Source organism: Protopterus annectens, chromosome 10.part0, assembly GCF_019279795.1.
Source record: "Protopterus annectens isolate FY-2018-M chromosome 10.part0, PAN1.0, whole genome shotgun sequence".
In the NCBI taxonomy this organism is placed as follows: domain Eukaryota; kingdom Metazoa; phylum Chordata; order Ceratodontiformes; family Protopteridae; genus Protopterus; species Protopterus annectens.
In genome coordinates this window covers 1,702,719,718-1,702,733,357 of record NC_056744.1, presented here as the reverse complement: position 1 = coordinate 1,702,733,357, position 13,640 = coordinate 1,702,719,718, and the positions used below count along the sequence as shown (strand labels likewise).

Below are 13,640 nucleotides of genomic sequence, written 5' to 3'. Positions count from 1 at the left end.
CAGTTACTGTGTCGTCTTTTGTTGAACCTAATAAGGGAGAATATATGATCCCTCTTTTACTTAATACTTCCTGGTATATTTTATCAATTAAGACATGAGGGTATCCTCTCTCTAAAAATAGGTTCTTTAATGTATTCACTTCTTTACAAAATAATTCATCCATGCTACACATTCTAGAGGCTCTAATAAATTGGCCTTTCAAGATGCCCTTCTTTTGTGGAAAGGGGTGACCGCTACAAAAATGCAAGAATGCATTTGAAAAGGTACTCTTTCTAAACACTGATGATTCAAACATTCTTAGCTCCATGTTCTTGGTCAACATAACGTCTAGATAATTTAATGAACTATCACTGATATTGGATGTAAACTTTAAGAAGTCAGTAGTGTTGTTGATATACCTTAAAAACTCATGGAGACATTCCTTACTGCCTCTCCATAATATGCAAATATCATCCAAATATCTTTGATAGTGAATAATATTTTCTTTCCAGGGTAATGTAAAAATAAACTTGCTTTCCCAGTAAAATAAAACAATGTTTGCATATGCGGAGGCACAGGGTATGCCCATTGCCACACCTTTTCTTTGTTTAAAAAATTCCCCATTGAAAAAGATAAAATTGTTATTTAAAATAATTTCCATAAAATTGACTAACAGGTTTTTCAAATTTGTACTTAAACTTGAAAATCTAGTTAAAATTTCACTGAACCATTGCAATCCTGTAACATGGGGGATACTGGGGAACAACTCTACTACGTCCACCGTAACCATGAAATCTGTACTTTCATAATACTCTTTTCTGATATTTCTAAGGAAGTCCCAAGAGTCTTTACAAATGTGTCCTAAGGATGAAACCATCTTCTTGAGTGTAATATCTACAAATTTTCCCAAAGGTTCTGTAATGCTTCCGGATCCTGCCACAATGGGTCTAAATTTTAAAGGGTTTAAGCCTTTATGGACCTTGGGAATGCCAAACATAACCGGTGTGAGGGGTTTATTAACCATTAAAAAATTAAACAGTTTCTCATTAATTACCCCTTGTAACAAGTGATCTTGTAGTAGAAATTTTATCTTAGCATACGCTATGTTGATTTCATTTAAGGAAGTGATACTGTATTGCTCAGTATCCTGCAATATGTTATGTAAATTTTCATCATAGTCATGCTTATACATTAAAACAACTCCCCCACCCTTGTCAGGTTTCATGACCCTAATTTGCTCTTCTCTTAGTTGATCTATAAGGGAAAAACAATTTCCAGATAAATTCTCTTTTGTCTTGTTAGTTTTCCCTAACTTTCTGATGTCCATCTCAACTAATTCTTCAAAAATTCTAACAACTGACTGGAGGGGGGGGTTGAAAGTACTGGCTCTACTGACTGGTTCTTTCGTAAAAGATGCACCTTTAAAAAATAAGTTCAAATTAAGCTGTCTTGTAAATAGTTTTAGTTCTATGATGGTTTTAGTTATATCCAAAGGCTTAGTTGGAACAAAATGGAAACCTTTTGTGAACAATTCGAAATGTGTGTCACAAATGTCCATATCAGTGAAATTAAAAATTGAAAAATTACATTTTGATGTGATTGTGTAGGGCTCAGTGATAGATCCAACCATTTCTACTTCATTAATAGATAATAGTGTATTCATCTCCGTGGTCTCCCCCAATTGTGGTTGTTCTGAAACTGAACCCTGTTTCCCTGTCTGCCCTGTGGAAAATAAAAAACCTGGTTTGGGTTGTTGTTAGGGGTACTTGTACTGTTATTGTTTCCCTGTTTCTGTGCCAAACGTTCACTACGTCTTGGTGGTTCATCCAAGGGAGGTGCATTGTCATGATTGTATGCAATTTTGTTAGCCCCCTTACTGTTACTCTGTTTGTTGAACCACCCTCCTTTGGCAAGTGTCTGATAAGCCACCCCATTTTTGTAGTCATTCAGGTCCCTTTCCAACTTTCTAATCTTTCTATCCATAATTTTAATACAGTGCTGATCAACATCAAAAAACACATTGTCATAATCTTTTTTTACTCTAGGAAAATGCATATCAGAAACAATGGAATCATTTAAATCATTCAGTTCATGTAACAAATCATCTATTTTCTTTTCATAGTCCTTAATCATGAGTTGAATCATGTCCAGACCTGCATTATCAAATAGAAGTGAAATGTCTTTAAATAATTGTGACCCATGAGTGGCATTGTTAGGGAATTTGTTTAAACAGAGGCCCTTTGGGACTCTTTTAACCCTAACACATTCATAGAGGTAATCAATTTCTGCTTTGATTTAAATGCATACAATTTCTCTTTAAACAATAAAAAATCATTGTCAGTCTTATTAATTCTCGTAGAATTGTCCACACTACCTGGTTGAAATGTAAACGTTTTGCTTGTCCATGCCCCAAAATTAAATGCTTTTAAATTGTTGTCCACAGCTTTGGCCGCACCCTGCTGCTGAAGAGATAATCCATTCTTAGCGATAGTTCCACTTGTATGTCCCATAGTGTTTGAATGTACATTAGCGTTTGAAGTATGTACTTCACTGTTAAGTTCCATTCCCGTGTTGTTCTCCCCAAACTCTTGTAATTGGTTACCTGCAACTCCAGAAACAAAATTGGAGTTGCTTTCTTTGCTCTTTAACGAATTACTTAGCTGGGTAAGCAGGCAGACTACCTGCCGAAATTCAGCTCTCGTGACCGGCGTGTCCTCTGACGCATCACGCAAAATAAGTGGTGTACTTGGAAAGTCGGAAGCATCTGCGCTCTCTGCCATATTCAAATCCAGTAAAACAGCAAAAACACGAACTGGGTCCCACAAAACCACAATAAAAAGCAACCAGCAATTCGATGCCCAATGAACTCTTCCAAGACTCTTCGATGTAATAAAATCACTTTAATTTTGAAGACGAACAACACAATAAGGTGAACAGAAATCAATTCATCAAGCGCTTTCGCCTGTGTAAATCTCAGGCTTTTTCAAGATACAACAGCAGGGTACTGAACTCCCTTTAAATAGGGCAGTTCGTTACCAATTAGTATAACTAATCAGTTTAATCAAGATACCTTGATGGCAATTGGTTATAGAACTTTATGTAAAAACTCAAACCATAGATTTCATAGTGTCATCTAGCAATTCATTGAAAAATAAATCCAAATAAAAACAAAAATAAAAATGCGTAAAATTCATATACTGAATCCCAACACAACTACATTTAACCATCTACTAACTGTAAAGCATCATAAACTACGATAAATGTTTCCTGTTCTTTCTTTGTAATGTATATTTATACTAAATCCCCCATATTTAAATACATCCTTTCTAAAATTATTAAATGTAATGCAGAAAATAGTATCAGTGACATGTACTAACTAAATGTCTTTAACATCAAGGTCCAGTAGCACCAGTGATAATAACCTGTAATGCATTAAATATCTATGAAATGTTAAAATGTTAAAATTTTACTATATGAACTGTATGTAAATAAATTAATATAAATATTTTTAAATAATGACCTATAATCTGTAAATAAAGTTAATAAATATAATAAGTACAATAAATACACTGTAATCTGCATCATACAGGATGAGGTGATTTGTGCCTGGCATACAGGCCAGTCTCTGACCCTGCTCTGATGGGAATACCACATATCCACAAATTAGCTGTAGCTGATAACATCAGCAGAGTCTGGTGAGAGGAAGATTTTAATAGCAGTGTCCCACATGCTGGTGTAAAATACTCTCTCTAATGTCAAGCAAGTGCACAAACACACACACACACACACCCAGTTGGCTGCAATTAGGACAAAACCCCTACTTAAGTACACTGACTACAGAACTCTGTACTTACGTCAAGCACAGAAAAAATGAAGGCCCCGTCTAACAAAATGTCACATATTTACAAAGCAGCCATTTATCTCCTCCCATGCAATACAATACTGGTCTCACAATATTTGTTCAGAAATACATCAACTACACTACACTAATTGAAATCCACCATGAAAAACCAGGAAGCAGTACACCTCCAAAGTAAAAAAACATTTATTTACACACCAAATCAAATCTCTTAGCACCTCAGCTGAAAAATAGCCTTTACAGAGTAAATTCACCTCTTGGATGAACTTCTTTTATACAAAAACAGTGTAAGCAATCGTTCAATTAATAAAACAATTATTCAATAATATGATCAATTATATTTAAAAACTTTATCTTAAAAAATATATAAACTTTATATAAAACGTTTCCAATTACACTCTTTGTTCATATCCTTTGGTTGGAGTGTATTATATTTTAATATAAAAATTGATTATTTCTCAAATTACAAGAATAATTACAATTTACAACCATTACAAATTACAAGAAAGTAATTATTCTGCTTTGAAAAAAAAAATCTTTTTTGTTTTGAAATATACTCACTTAAACAGGAAACTTTGCTTAAAGATTATTGGAACATAGTGAGAAGGGAAGTAGCTCCCCTTAGGGATGTTAAATTAAGTTTTTCTTACCCGAGGGGATGCAATCTCAAAGATTTTTTGGTACGTGGGACCATTAAGAGACCCTTGGAAAACAGAACAAAAGAAATGGGAATTATAGGTACCAACCCTCGTGGAAGTTTACCATCTGTCGATATGTAGTGGAAACTTTCAATACAATTAATGGAAGAAAGTTGCAGGTACAAGGCATTTTTACATGTAAAAGTGTTGGTATCATCTATGCTCTCAAGTGCCCCTGCGGAAGTTTTTATATAGGAGAAAGTAAAAGGAGTTTAAGGGAAAGAGTTAAGGAACACATTAGGGATGTTAGAAACAGCAAAGTAGTCAGCCCAATAGCAGAACATTTTAATAAGGTACACCAAGGAGATGTGAATGATTTAAAAGTGACAGTTTTAGAGCAAATTAAATCAAATTTTCTGAGTGAAGATAGTGTCAAGTATTTGTTAAGAAAGAATCAATTTTTATATTAAAATATAATACACTCCAACCAAAGGGTATGAACAAGGAGTGTAATTGTAAAAGTTTAAAGTGTATATAATTTTTTTATGATAAAATGTTTTTAAATATAATTGATCATATTATTGAATAATTGTTTTATTAATTGAATGATTGCTTGCACTGTTTTTGCATAAAAGTTTATCCAAGAGGTGAATTTACTCTGTAAGGCTATTTTTCAGCTGAGGCACTAAGAGATTTGATTTAGTGTGTAAATAAATGTTTTTTGCTTTGGAGATTGTACTGGCTCCTGGTTTTTCTTGGTGGATTGCAATTCCCCTTTGTTTTGTGGCTTTTATAATACACTACGTAAATTACTTGGAGAGTGTCAGACAACACTTTACAGGTGAGGACATCATCAGTGTCAGGTGGGAAGAAAATGTTAATATCAGTGTAACATGCTGGTGTAAAATGTTCCCTAATGTCATGCACGTGTGAAAATGGTAATAGCAGTATAACACATGCAGGTGTAAAATGCTCTCTAATGTCATGCAAGTGTGCTAATGTCATGCAAGTGTGAAAATTGTAATAGCAGTGCACCACATGCTGGTGTAAAATGTTCTCTAATGTCATGCAAGTGTGAAAATGGTAATAGCAGCATAACACATGCAGGTGTAAAATGCTCTCTAATGTCATGCAAGTGTGAAAATGGTAATAGCAGTGTACCACATGCTGGTGTAAAATGTTCTCTAATATCATGCAAGTGTGAAAATGGTAATAGCAGTGTACCACATGCAGGTGTAAAATGTTCTCTAATGTCATGCAAGTGTGAAAATGGTAATAGCAGTGTACCACATGCTGGTGTAAAATGTTCTCTAATATCATGCAAGTGTGAAAATGGTAATAGCAGTGAACCACATGCTGGTGTAAAATGTTCTCTAATATCATGCAAGTGTGAAAATGGTAATAGCAGTTACCACATGCTGGTGTAAAATGCTCTCTAATGTCATGCAAGTGTGAAAATGATAATAGCAGTGTACCACATGCTGGTGTAAAATGTTCTCTAATATCATGCAGGTGTGAAAATGGTAATAGCAGTGTACCACATGCTGGTGTAAAATGTTCTCTAATATCATGCAGGTGTGAAAATGGTAATAGCAGTGTACCACATGCTGGTGTAAAATGTTCTCTAATATCATGCAAGTGTGAAAATGGTAATAGCAGTGTACCACATGCTGGTATAAAATGCTCTCTAATGTCATGCAAGTATGAAAATGGTAATAGCAGTGTACTACATGCTGGTGTAAAATGTTCTCTAATATCATGCAAGTGTGAAAATGGTAATAGCAGTGTACCACATGCTGGTGTAAAATGTTCTCTAATATCATGCAGGTGTGAAAATGGTAATAGCAGTGTACCACATGCTGGTGTAAAATGTTCTCTAATATCATGCAAGTGTGAAAATGGTAATAGCAGTGTACCACATGCTGGTATAAAATGCTCTCTAATGTCATGCAAGTATGAAAATGGTAATAGCAGTGTACCACATGCTGGTGTAAAATGTTCTCTAATATCATGCAAGTGTGAAAATGGTAATAGCAGTGTACCACATGCTGGTGTAAAATGTTCTCTAATATCATGCAAGTGTGAAAATGGTAATAGCAGTGTACCACATGCTGGTGTAAAATGCTCTATCTAATGTCATGCATGTAAGCAAACACACACACAGTCCCCAGCTGACTGCAGTGAGAGCAGAACCCCTAACTAACTATGCAGACTACATATCATACTACTTTATGCAAGCACTATGGCACATGTTTGACATTTATAAGGCTGCAGGACAACTTATAGTAGATGATGTCAGCACTGGATGTTGGAGAGAAAATGTTAGGAGGCCTGTATGAAATAGTTAACCATGTTCAACTGTCAAGATATTTTAAGTTCTGCATGTTACCAGATTGATCAGTGTGCAGCGAGCAGTATTTGGTGGTTATATTCCAATGTGCAGTATACTTTGAGAGACAGCTTTACAATCTATATGCAAACAGGTGTCCACATTACTACAAGTATCAGAAAATCTGAATGTATACTTTCATTTTAAAGACGTGCGTGGTATAGAACATGACACTTGTTAGTAATTTAGGTATTGTAGTGGATATATTTATTTATTTTATTTCACATTTGTTAACCGGGTTAGTCCATCTGCGCCAATGGCCTGTTTTCAGCGGGGACCTGAGGTGAAAAGCTGCAGCAATACAAACATAAGAAGGTAACATAGCAGGCAATATACAAAACCCAAGAAAAAAACAGTGCAGCAATACAATATAAACAAAAATTACATATGCAGTAAACAGGTGAAATAAATAAGTGTAATAAAAATAAAACAAAATGGTAAATACAACTAGTACATTTAAGTATTTACAGTAATGACATATCTTTCCCAAGTGGCATAATGTAGTACTGTCTAGTGAGCAGATTAGTCATGAATTATTAGACGTAGACAGGCAGTGAAAAGAAAGGAAAATGCAGATTATGGAGTATTTAGGAAAGGACAGGCTTTTGAGTTCAGAAAGCAATGCCTGAATTCAGTTTTAACGCAGTTGGAACTAGTAATGCTACGAATGTAAGGTGGTAGCCTATTCCATGCAAGGGGCACAGAGTGTTTATAGAGGAATTTACCATAAGTTTGGTTGGGTTTCTAGATGTCTAGAATGTGCTGGTCAGAACTACGAAGAGACAGGGTTGGGTTATAAGGGGATACTAAGGTAGAGAGTGATGGGCTGGTTGGGTTTATAGATGTCTAAAATGTGCTGGTCAGAACTACGAAGAGAAAGGGTTGGGTTATAAGGGGATACTAAGGTACAGAGTGATGGGCTGGTTGGGTTTATAGATGTCTAGAATGTGCTGGTCAGAACTACAAAGAGACAGGGTTGGGTTATAAGGGGATACTAAGGTAGAGAATGATGAGCTGGTTGGGTTTATAGATGTCTAGAATGTGCTGGTCAGAACTACGAAGAGACAGGGTTGGGTTATAAGGGGATACTGAGGTAGAGAGTGATGGGCTGGTTGGGTTTATAGATGTCTAGAATGTGCTGGTCAGAACTACAAAGAGACAGGGTTGGGTTATAAGGGGATACTAAGATAGAGAGTGATGGGCTGGTTGGGTTTATAGATGTCTAGAATGTGCTGGTCAGAACTACAAAGAGACAAGGTTGGGTTATAAGGGGATACTAAGATAGAGAGTGATGGGCTGGTTGGGTTTATAGATGTCTAGAATGTGCTGGTCAGAACTACGAAGAGACAGGGTTGGGTTATAAGGGGATACTAAGGTAGAGTGATGGGCTGGTTGGGTTTATAGATGTCTAGAATGTGCTGGTCAGAACTACGAAGAGACAGGGTTGGGTTATAAGGGGATACTAAGGTAGAGTGATGGGCTGGTTGGGTATATAGATGTCTAGAATGTGCTGGTCAGAACTACGAAGAGACAGGGTTGGGTTATAAGGGGATACTGAGGTAGAGAGTGATGGGCTGGTTGGGTTTATAGATGTCTAGAATGTGCTGGTCAGAACTACGAAGAGACAGGGTTGGGTTATAAGGGGATACTAAGGTAGAGAGTGATGGGCTGGTTGGGTTTATAGATGTCTAGAATGTGCTGGTCAGAACTACGAAGAGACAGGGTTGGGTTATAAGGGGATACTGAGGTAGAGAGTGATGGGCTGGTTGGGTTTATAGATGTCTAGAATGTGCTGGTCAGAACTACAAAGAGACAGGGTTGGGTTATAAGGGGATACTGAGGTAGAGAGTGATGGGCTGGTTGGGTTTATAGATGTCTAGAATGTGCTGGTCAGAACTACGAAGAGACAGGGTTGGGTTATAAGGGGATACTAAGGTAGACAGTGATGGGCTGGTTGGGTTTATAGATGTCTAGAATGTGCTGGTCAGAACTACGAAGAGACAGGGTTGGGTTATAAGGGGATACTGAGGTAGAGAGTAATGGGCTGGTTGGGTTTATAGATGTCTAGAATGTGCTGGTCAGAACTACGAAGAGACAGGGTTGGGTTATAAGGGGATACTAAGGTAGAGAGTGATGGGCTGGTTGGGTTTATAGATGTCTAGAATGTGCTGGTCAGAACTACGAAGAGACAGGGTTGGGTTATAAGGGGATACTAAGGTAGACAGTGATGGGCAGGGTAGCAGTTTGTTGAGTAGGGAGTGTGTGAGCTGCAGCCGGACAAGTAGTAAGAGCTGGGGAATTCCATCACTGAAGCTGTTTTAGGGCAAGACAATGATGGGATTTATAAGGCTGGTTACTGGCAAATCTTGCTATGTTATTGTAAACTTGTTCTAGTTTGGAGAGAATGTTTGACTGGAGGTGAGTTAAGATATGGGAGGTGTAGAGGAGACATGGAAGGAGATAGGCTTGGGCAAGGGTGGGTTTGAAGTTTGGAGCAAGTTATTTCTTATTTCTGTTAGAGAAGACCCATTTCCATGCTAGTATTTTTTGATAAAATGTTGGATATAGATGTTGAATTTGAGTTGGTCATCAATTATTGTACCCAGTAACTTAGTATAATGCTCAGCTTTGATGAGAGTGTTATCTAGTGAAGAAATTGTAAAGGTAGATTTAAGGTGGTGGAAAGTTTTGGGGAGAAATAGTAGGAGCTTTGTTTTTTGGGGGTTGAGTATAAGTTGATGCTCTGTGAGCCATTTTTCCACAGATAAGAAGGAGCTTTGGGTAAAAGAAAGAGGTTTAGACATGTTGTCAGCACAAGAGATAAAAGTAGAGTCATTGGCATACTGTATGAGAAAGGAGGTATTGCAGGAGGAGTAAAAAACGATTAAAGATGTTGAATAGGAGGGGGTCACGGATTGTAATAAAAGGGGAGCAAGCAGATTGCCATCTGGCAGACTGGAGCCTATTTGATAGATAGCTTGAGAATCAGTGAATAATAGAGAGGGATAGATTAAGGTCAGTAAGCTTAGTAAGTAGCTTGGAATGGGAGACAGTAATGAAAGCTTTGGAGAGGTCGAGAAAGAGGCAAGACACGAGGAGGTTTTTCCCCCTGGCTTCAGCAACAGTGTGAGCGAAGGATAGGAGGGCAGTGGAGGTGCTGTGGTGTGGCTTAAAGCCATGCTGAGTGGGATTCAGAAGATTTTCATTAATAGGGTGAGTTAAAAGCTGATTTTGAGTATTTTTTTGAGGGGGATTTTGGCTAGACGAGATAGGATGGCAATGGGTCTGTAGTTAGAAGCCCCAGTGGAGTCGCATCCTTTGTGAAGTGGAATGGTGTAGAAAGATTTTCAGATATCAGGGACAGTAGACTCTTGGATAGATCTGTTTATTTGCTAGAGACAGGATAGGCTATGGAATGAGCAGAGAGTTTAAGAAAGAGGGGAGGGAGGTTATCGGTAGAGGGAGAACAAGGTTTCAGTTTTAGTAGAAGTGACTGGATGTAGGCTGTGGAGACGGAGTTAAGAGAGAAAGGATTGTGTTGCATGTATAGTGAGTAAGTGGTGTGAGAGTAGTTGTGGCTTTGGGAAGGTTGTGTACGTTTTTGAATAGAGTTGAGGAAGTGGGTATTAAGTAAGGTGGCAGTTTTTAAGGAGAATTATTGGGGTAGAGGTTAGGGGTGGTAGGTTGACCGGGATTTAAGATCTTATTGATGGTATGCCTGAATTTTTGTGGGTTAGACTTTTGGGAGAAATGAGGATTATAAAAGAAAGTTTTCTTTTTTTTTTTTTGTTAATTGCTGTTTTGCTAGATTTCTTAGTTCTGTATATTTTTTGTAGGAATGTTGCTGATTTCGTTTTTAGCCGTTTTTTTCCATTTTCTGTCTCTTTCTTTCATGCTAGATAGTGTGTTTTTGTTGAACCAAGGTGAGCAGTTGGCCTTGATTCTCACATTTCTAAGATGAGCTAAAGAGTCAAGTGCATAAATAACACCATTCAAACAGTGAACATAAAAATGGGCTCCTTATATAGAATCAAACCCTTCTTAACTCCTATAGTTAGAACCACCATTGCCCACTCTCACTTAATCTCAACTCTTCTCTATGCTTCTCCTATTTATACTAATCTAAAAAAAAATAATCTTCTCAAACTATCAAACTCTCCTATAACAATATTGCCAGATTTGCCACTGGCAATGCATTTCGAACAAACCACTGTCTGAATCTAAAGCAGCTAGACTGGCTTGAACTCCCTAACGTGCTTTTTCCCAACTCACCATTGCTCATAAAATCTTTTACCAACCAAATAATACTCCAATACTTGCTAACCTCATTACCCCTTATAATAATCTGAATTCCCTATGCTCTTTAAGTAAACTGCTTGCTAGCATAAGTAAGTCCAATGACTTGTCAGGCAACAGCCTATTCTCCAATATTGCTGGGAAACACTGGAACCTTCTACCTACCAATCTAACTCTACTACCTTCACTGTCACTCTTTAAGCAAAAACTCAAAATTCACCTAAAATCACACTGATTATGTCCCTGCACTAACCGTGATTAATCTACCACCTTTCCTATTTTTTATCTTCATACTGCCTATGGATACACAATCATACTCTACATACCTCAATGTATGCTAAAAACTGGTCATTGTAAAACTTATATAACCTCAAGTGTTTATGTTAACTAACAATGAACTCTGGTGTATCTCGCTTATCAAACAATCACATGACTGTTATATTACTTTATACTCACCTTCTTAGTATTGTACTTTTGAAAATCCTTCTTTTTATTCTAAATACCTCTTACTTTATTTGTTATACAATTGTATATTACATTTTGTGCTATGTTGGAGCTTTTCTCCCCAGGTCTCTACTGAAAATGGAAATATATCCAGTTAGACTAGCCCGGTCAACAAATGTAAAATAAAATAAAATAAAAATAAATAAATAAAATATGTGGCTGCTGACTCCTGTACTGTTTTCTTATACCTGCATGCTGTATTCTATATAACGTGTGCACATACTAATGTTAGTACAGCGTATGTAGGTGGTTTATTGCATATTAGCATTGCTCTGGTCTATTTGTGCTGCATTTATTCACTGGTATCCTTTAAACTTCTACTAAATGTTAGAATTGCACTCTACCCTGACAGTGTTTTGTTTCACATTTCATGCTTGCATTTCTCAGTTATGGTATTCTGTCTCTCCTGTACTTCCCTCCATCTTCTTCAGTGACCCTACTAACTGCAGCTGTGTCTTATTCTCCATTCTTATTTTTAGATTTCCACAGCCCCTGTGAATGGGTTGCTCAGCCGTTCCCTTCCTACTGGTCCATGGCAGTTTTTACCTGCTCTAGCAACTTCATGAACCTGGGCACTAAACAATAAAAGGAAACAATCATCCTGAATGAAAAGGACTAAAAAAGCATTATAGATGCACCTGAATTCCACAATAGTTTGGGCTTATCCTTGTATTAAGTGCATAGTGTACCTTTAACTATAGGCCAGGAACGGCAGCTACCCCCTACAGCATTCACAAGCTAGTATTTCTTGTAATCTTTAAATTGCAAACATCTTTAATATACAGTCACATAACCTTTTTAGTAGTTGTTCCTGACTCCCAGCTAAGCCAAACACACTAAAGTTAACATAAGTACAAATACACAGCACAAGGTTTCTGCATTGGCTAAACAGCACATTGTAGGCAATAAAGATATTATTTTTGTTCTGTAAGTTCCTGCATATATTCAAAAGAAAACAAAAACTAACAAGCAAGGTACCTTTGCTCCAAATATACCTACAACCAGTCTGTGGATTGAGTGATTGTTTTTTGTCTGACTCACTCCTACACGAGGCCAGCCCACTCCGCTGCCATACCCTACCCCATTCCCACCCCTACCTCCTTTCCTTTATACCTGAGATAACCACATCCCCTGTACAATTCTCCAATCCACTCTCCTCACACCTCAGCTAACTAAACTCCTCTAACTTAACTCTTATACACAACTCCCTCCCCTCTAGCTTCAACTCTTAAATACAACTCCCTCCCCACTAACCCCACCTAGACTCAACCTCTCACAATACCATACTACACTATTTTCTTTACCACACTTCCTGAACTCACACCCACTCCCCAATCAGAATGAAAGGCCAAAACTGCTTGGTCTACAACACACAATTATCATGCATCATCCTCCTTGCTTACCATGTTACCAACTCCCATAACTTCAAACTCACCAAGCACCCATCCCCAACACTCACATACACCTCACCACACCTCCCATGCAAACGTTATCATTTTATCACCACCAAGACTTACCCTGGATTTAATACTAATTTCCTGCCTTCAAGACATATACAACATACCAACACTTGGTTGTCCTTCTACATGTATAACCAACTTATAACCAAACTGAAGCACCTAATTTTGTACTCTCTAAGATAAAACTCTAATCATATATCCATCCCAATCCTGGACCCATGTGTACCTCTCATGTAACCTACCCATTAGCCCCAAGCTCCTGTTCCTCCACATTCACCCAAAATCTCACAAACACCACTAGCTATACATCTTTACCTATTACCCATAACTCTGACCTCATTACATGCTTTAATCTCAGAAGCCTTGCAAATTACCTGTATTCTATGCCACCCTTGCTTCCTACTCCCTGAACACTGCAGTCATAACTGAAACCTGATTAAAGCCCCACATCAAAAACTCTGAAATTACTACAAATGGTTACAATATTATAAGACAGGAGAGGATAAACATAGTTA

At 37.4% G+C, this 13,640-nt stretch overlaps 1 protein-coding gene across 1 annotated transcript in view; it reads right to left on the bottom strand.

Moving 5' to 3' along the window:
• Positions 1-2,759, bottom strand: part of LOC122814450 (zinc finger protein 79-like) — a 34,538-nt gene extending 31,779 nt beyond the window's left edge. Inside the window, exons 1-2 of the mRNA XM_044087030.1 lie at positions 2,354-2,759; positions 1,746-2,132 (exon numbers count right to left, since the gene is read on the bottom strand). Coding sequence (XP_043942965.1) covers positions 1,746-2,132; positions 2,354-2,759 — 793 coding nt within the window. The remainder of the gene's footprint in view (positions 1-1,745; positions 2,133-2,353) is intronic.
• Between the last annotated feature and the right edge of the window lie 10,881 nt (positions 2,760-13,640).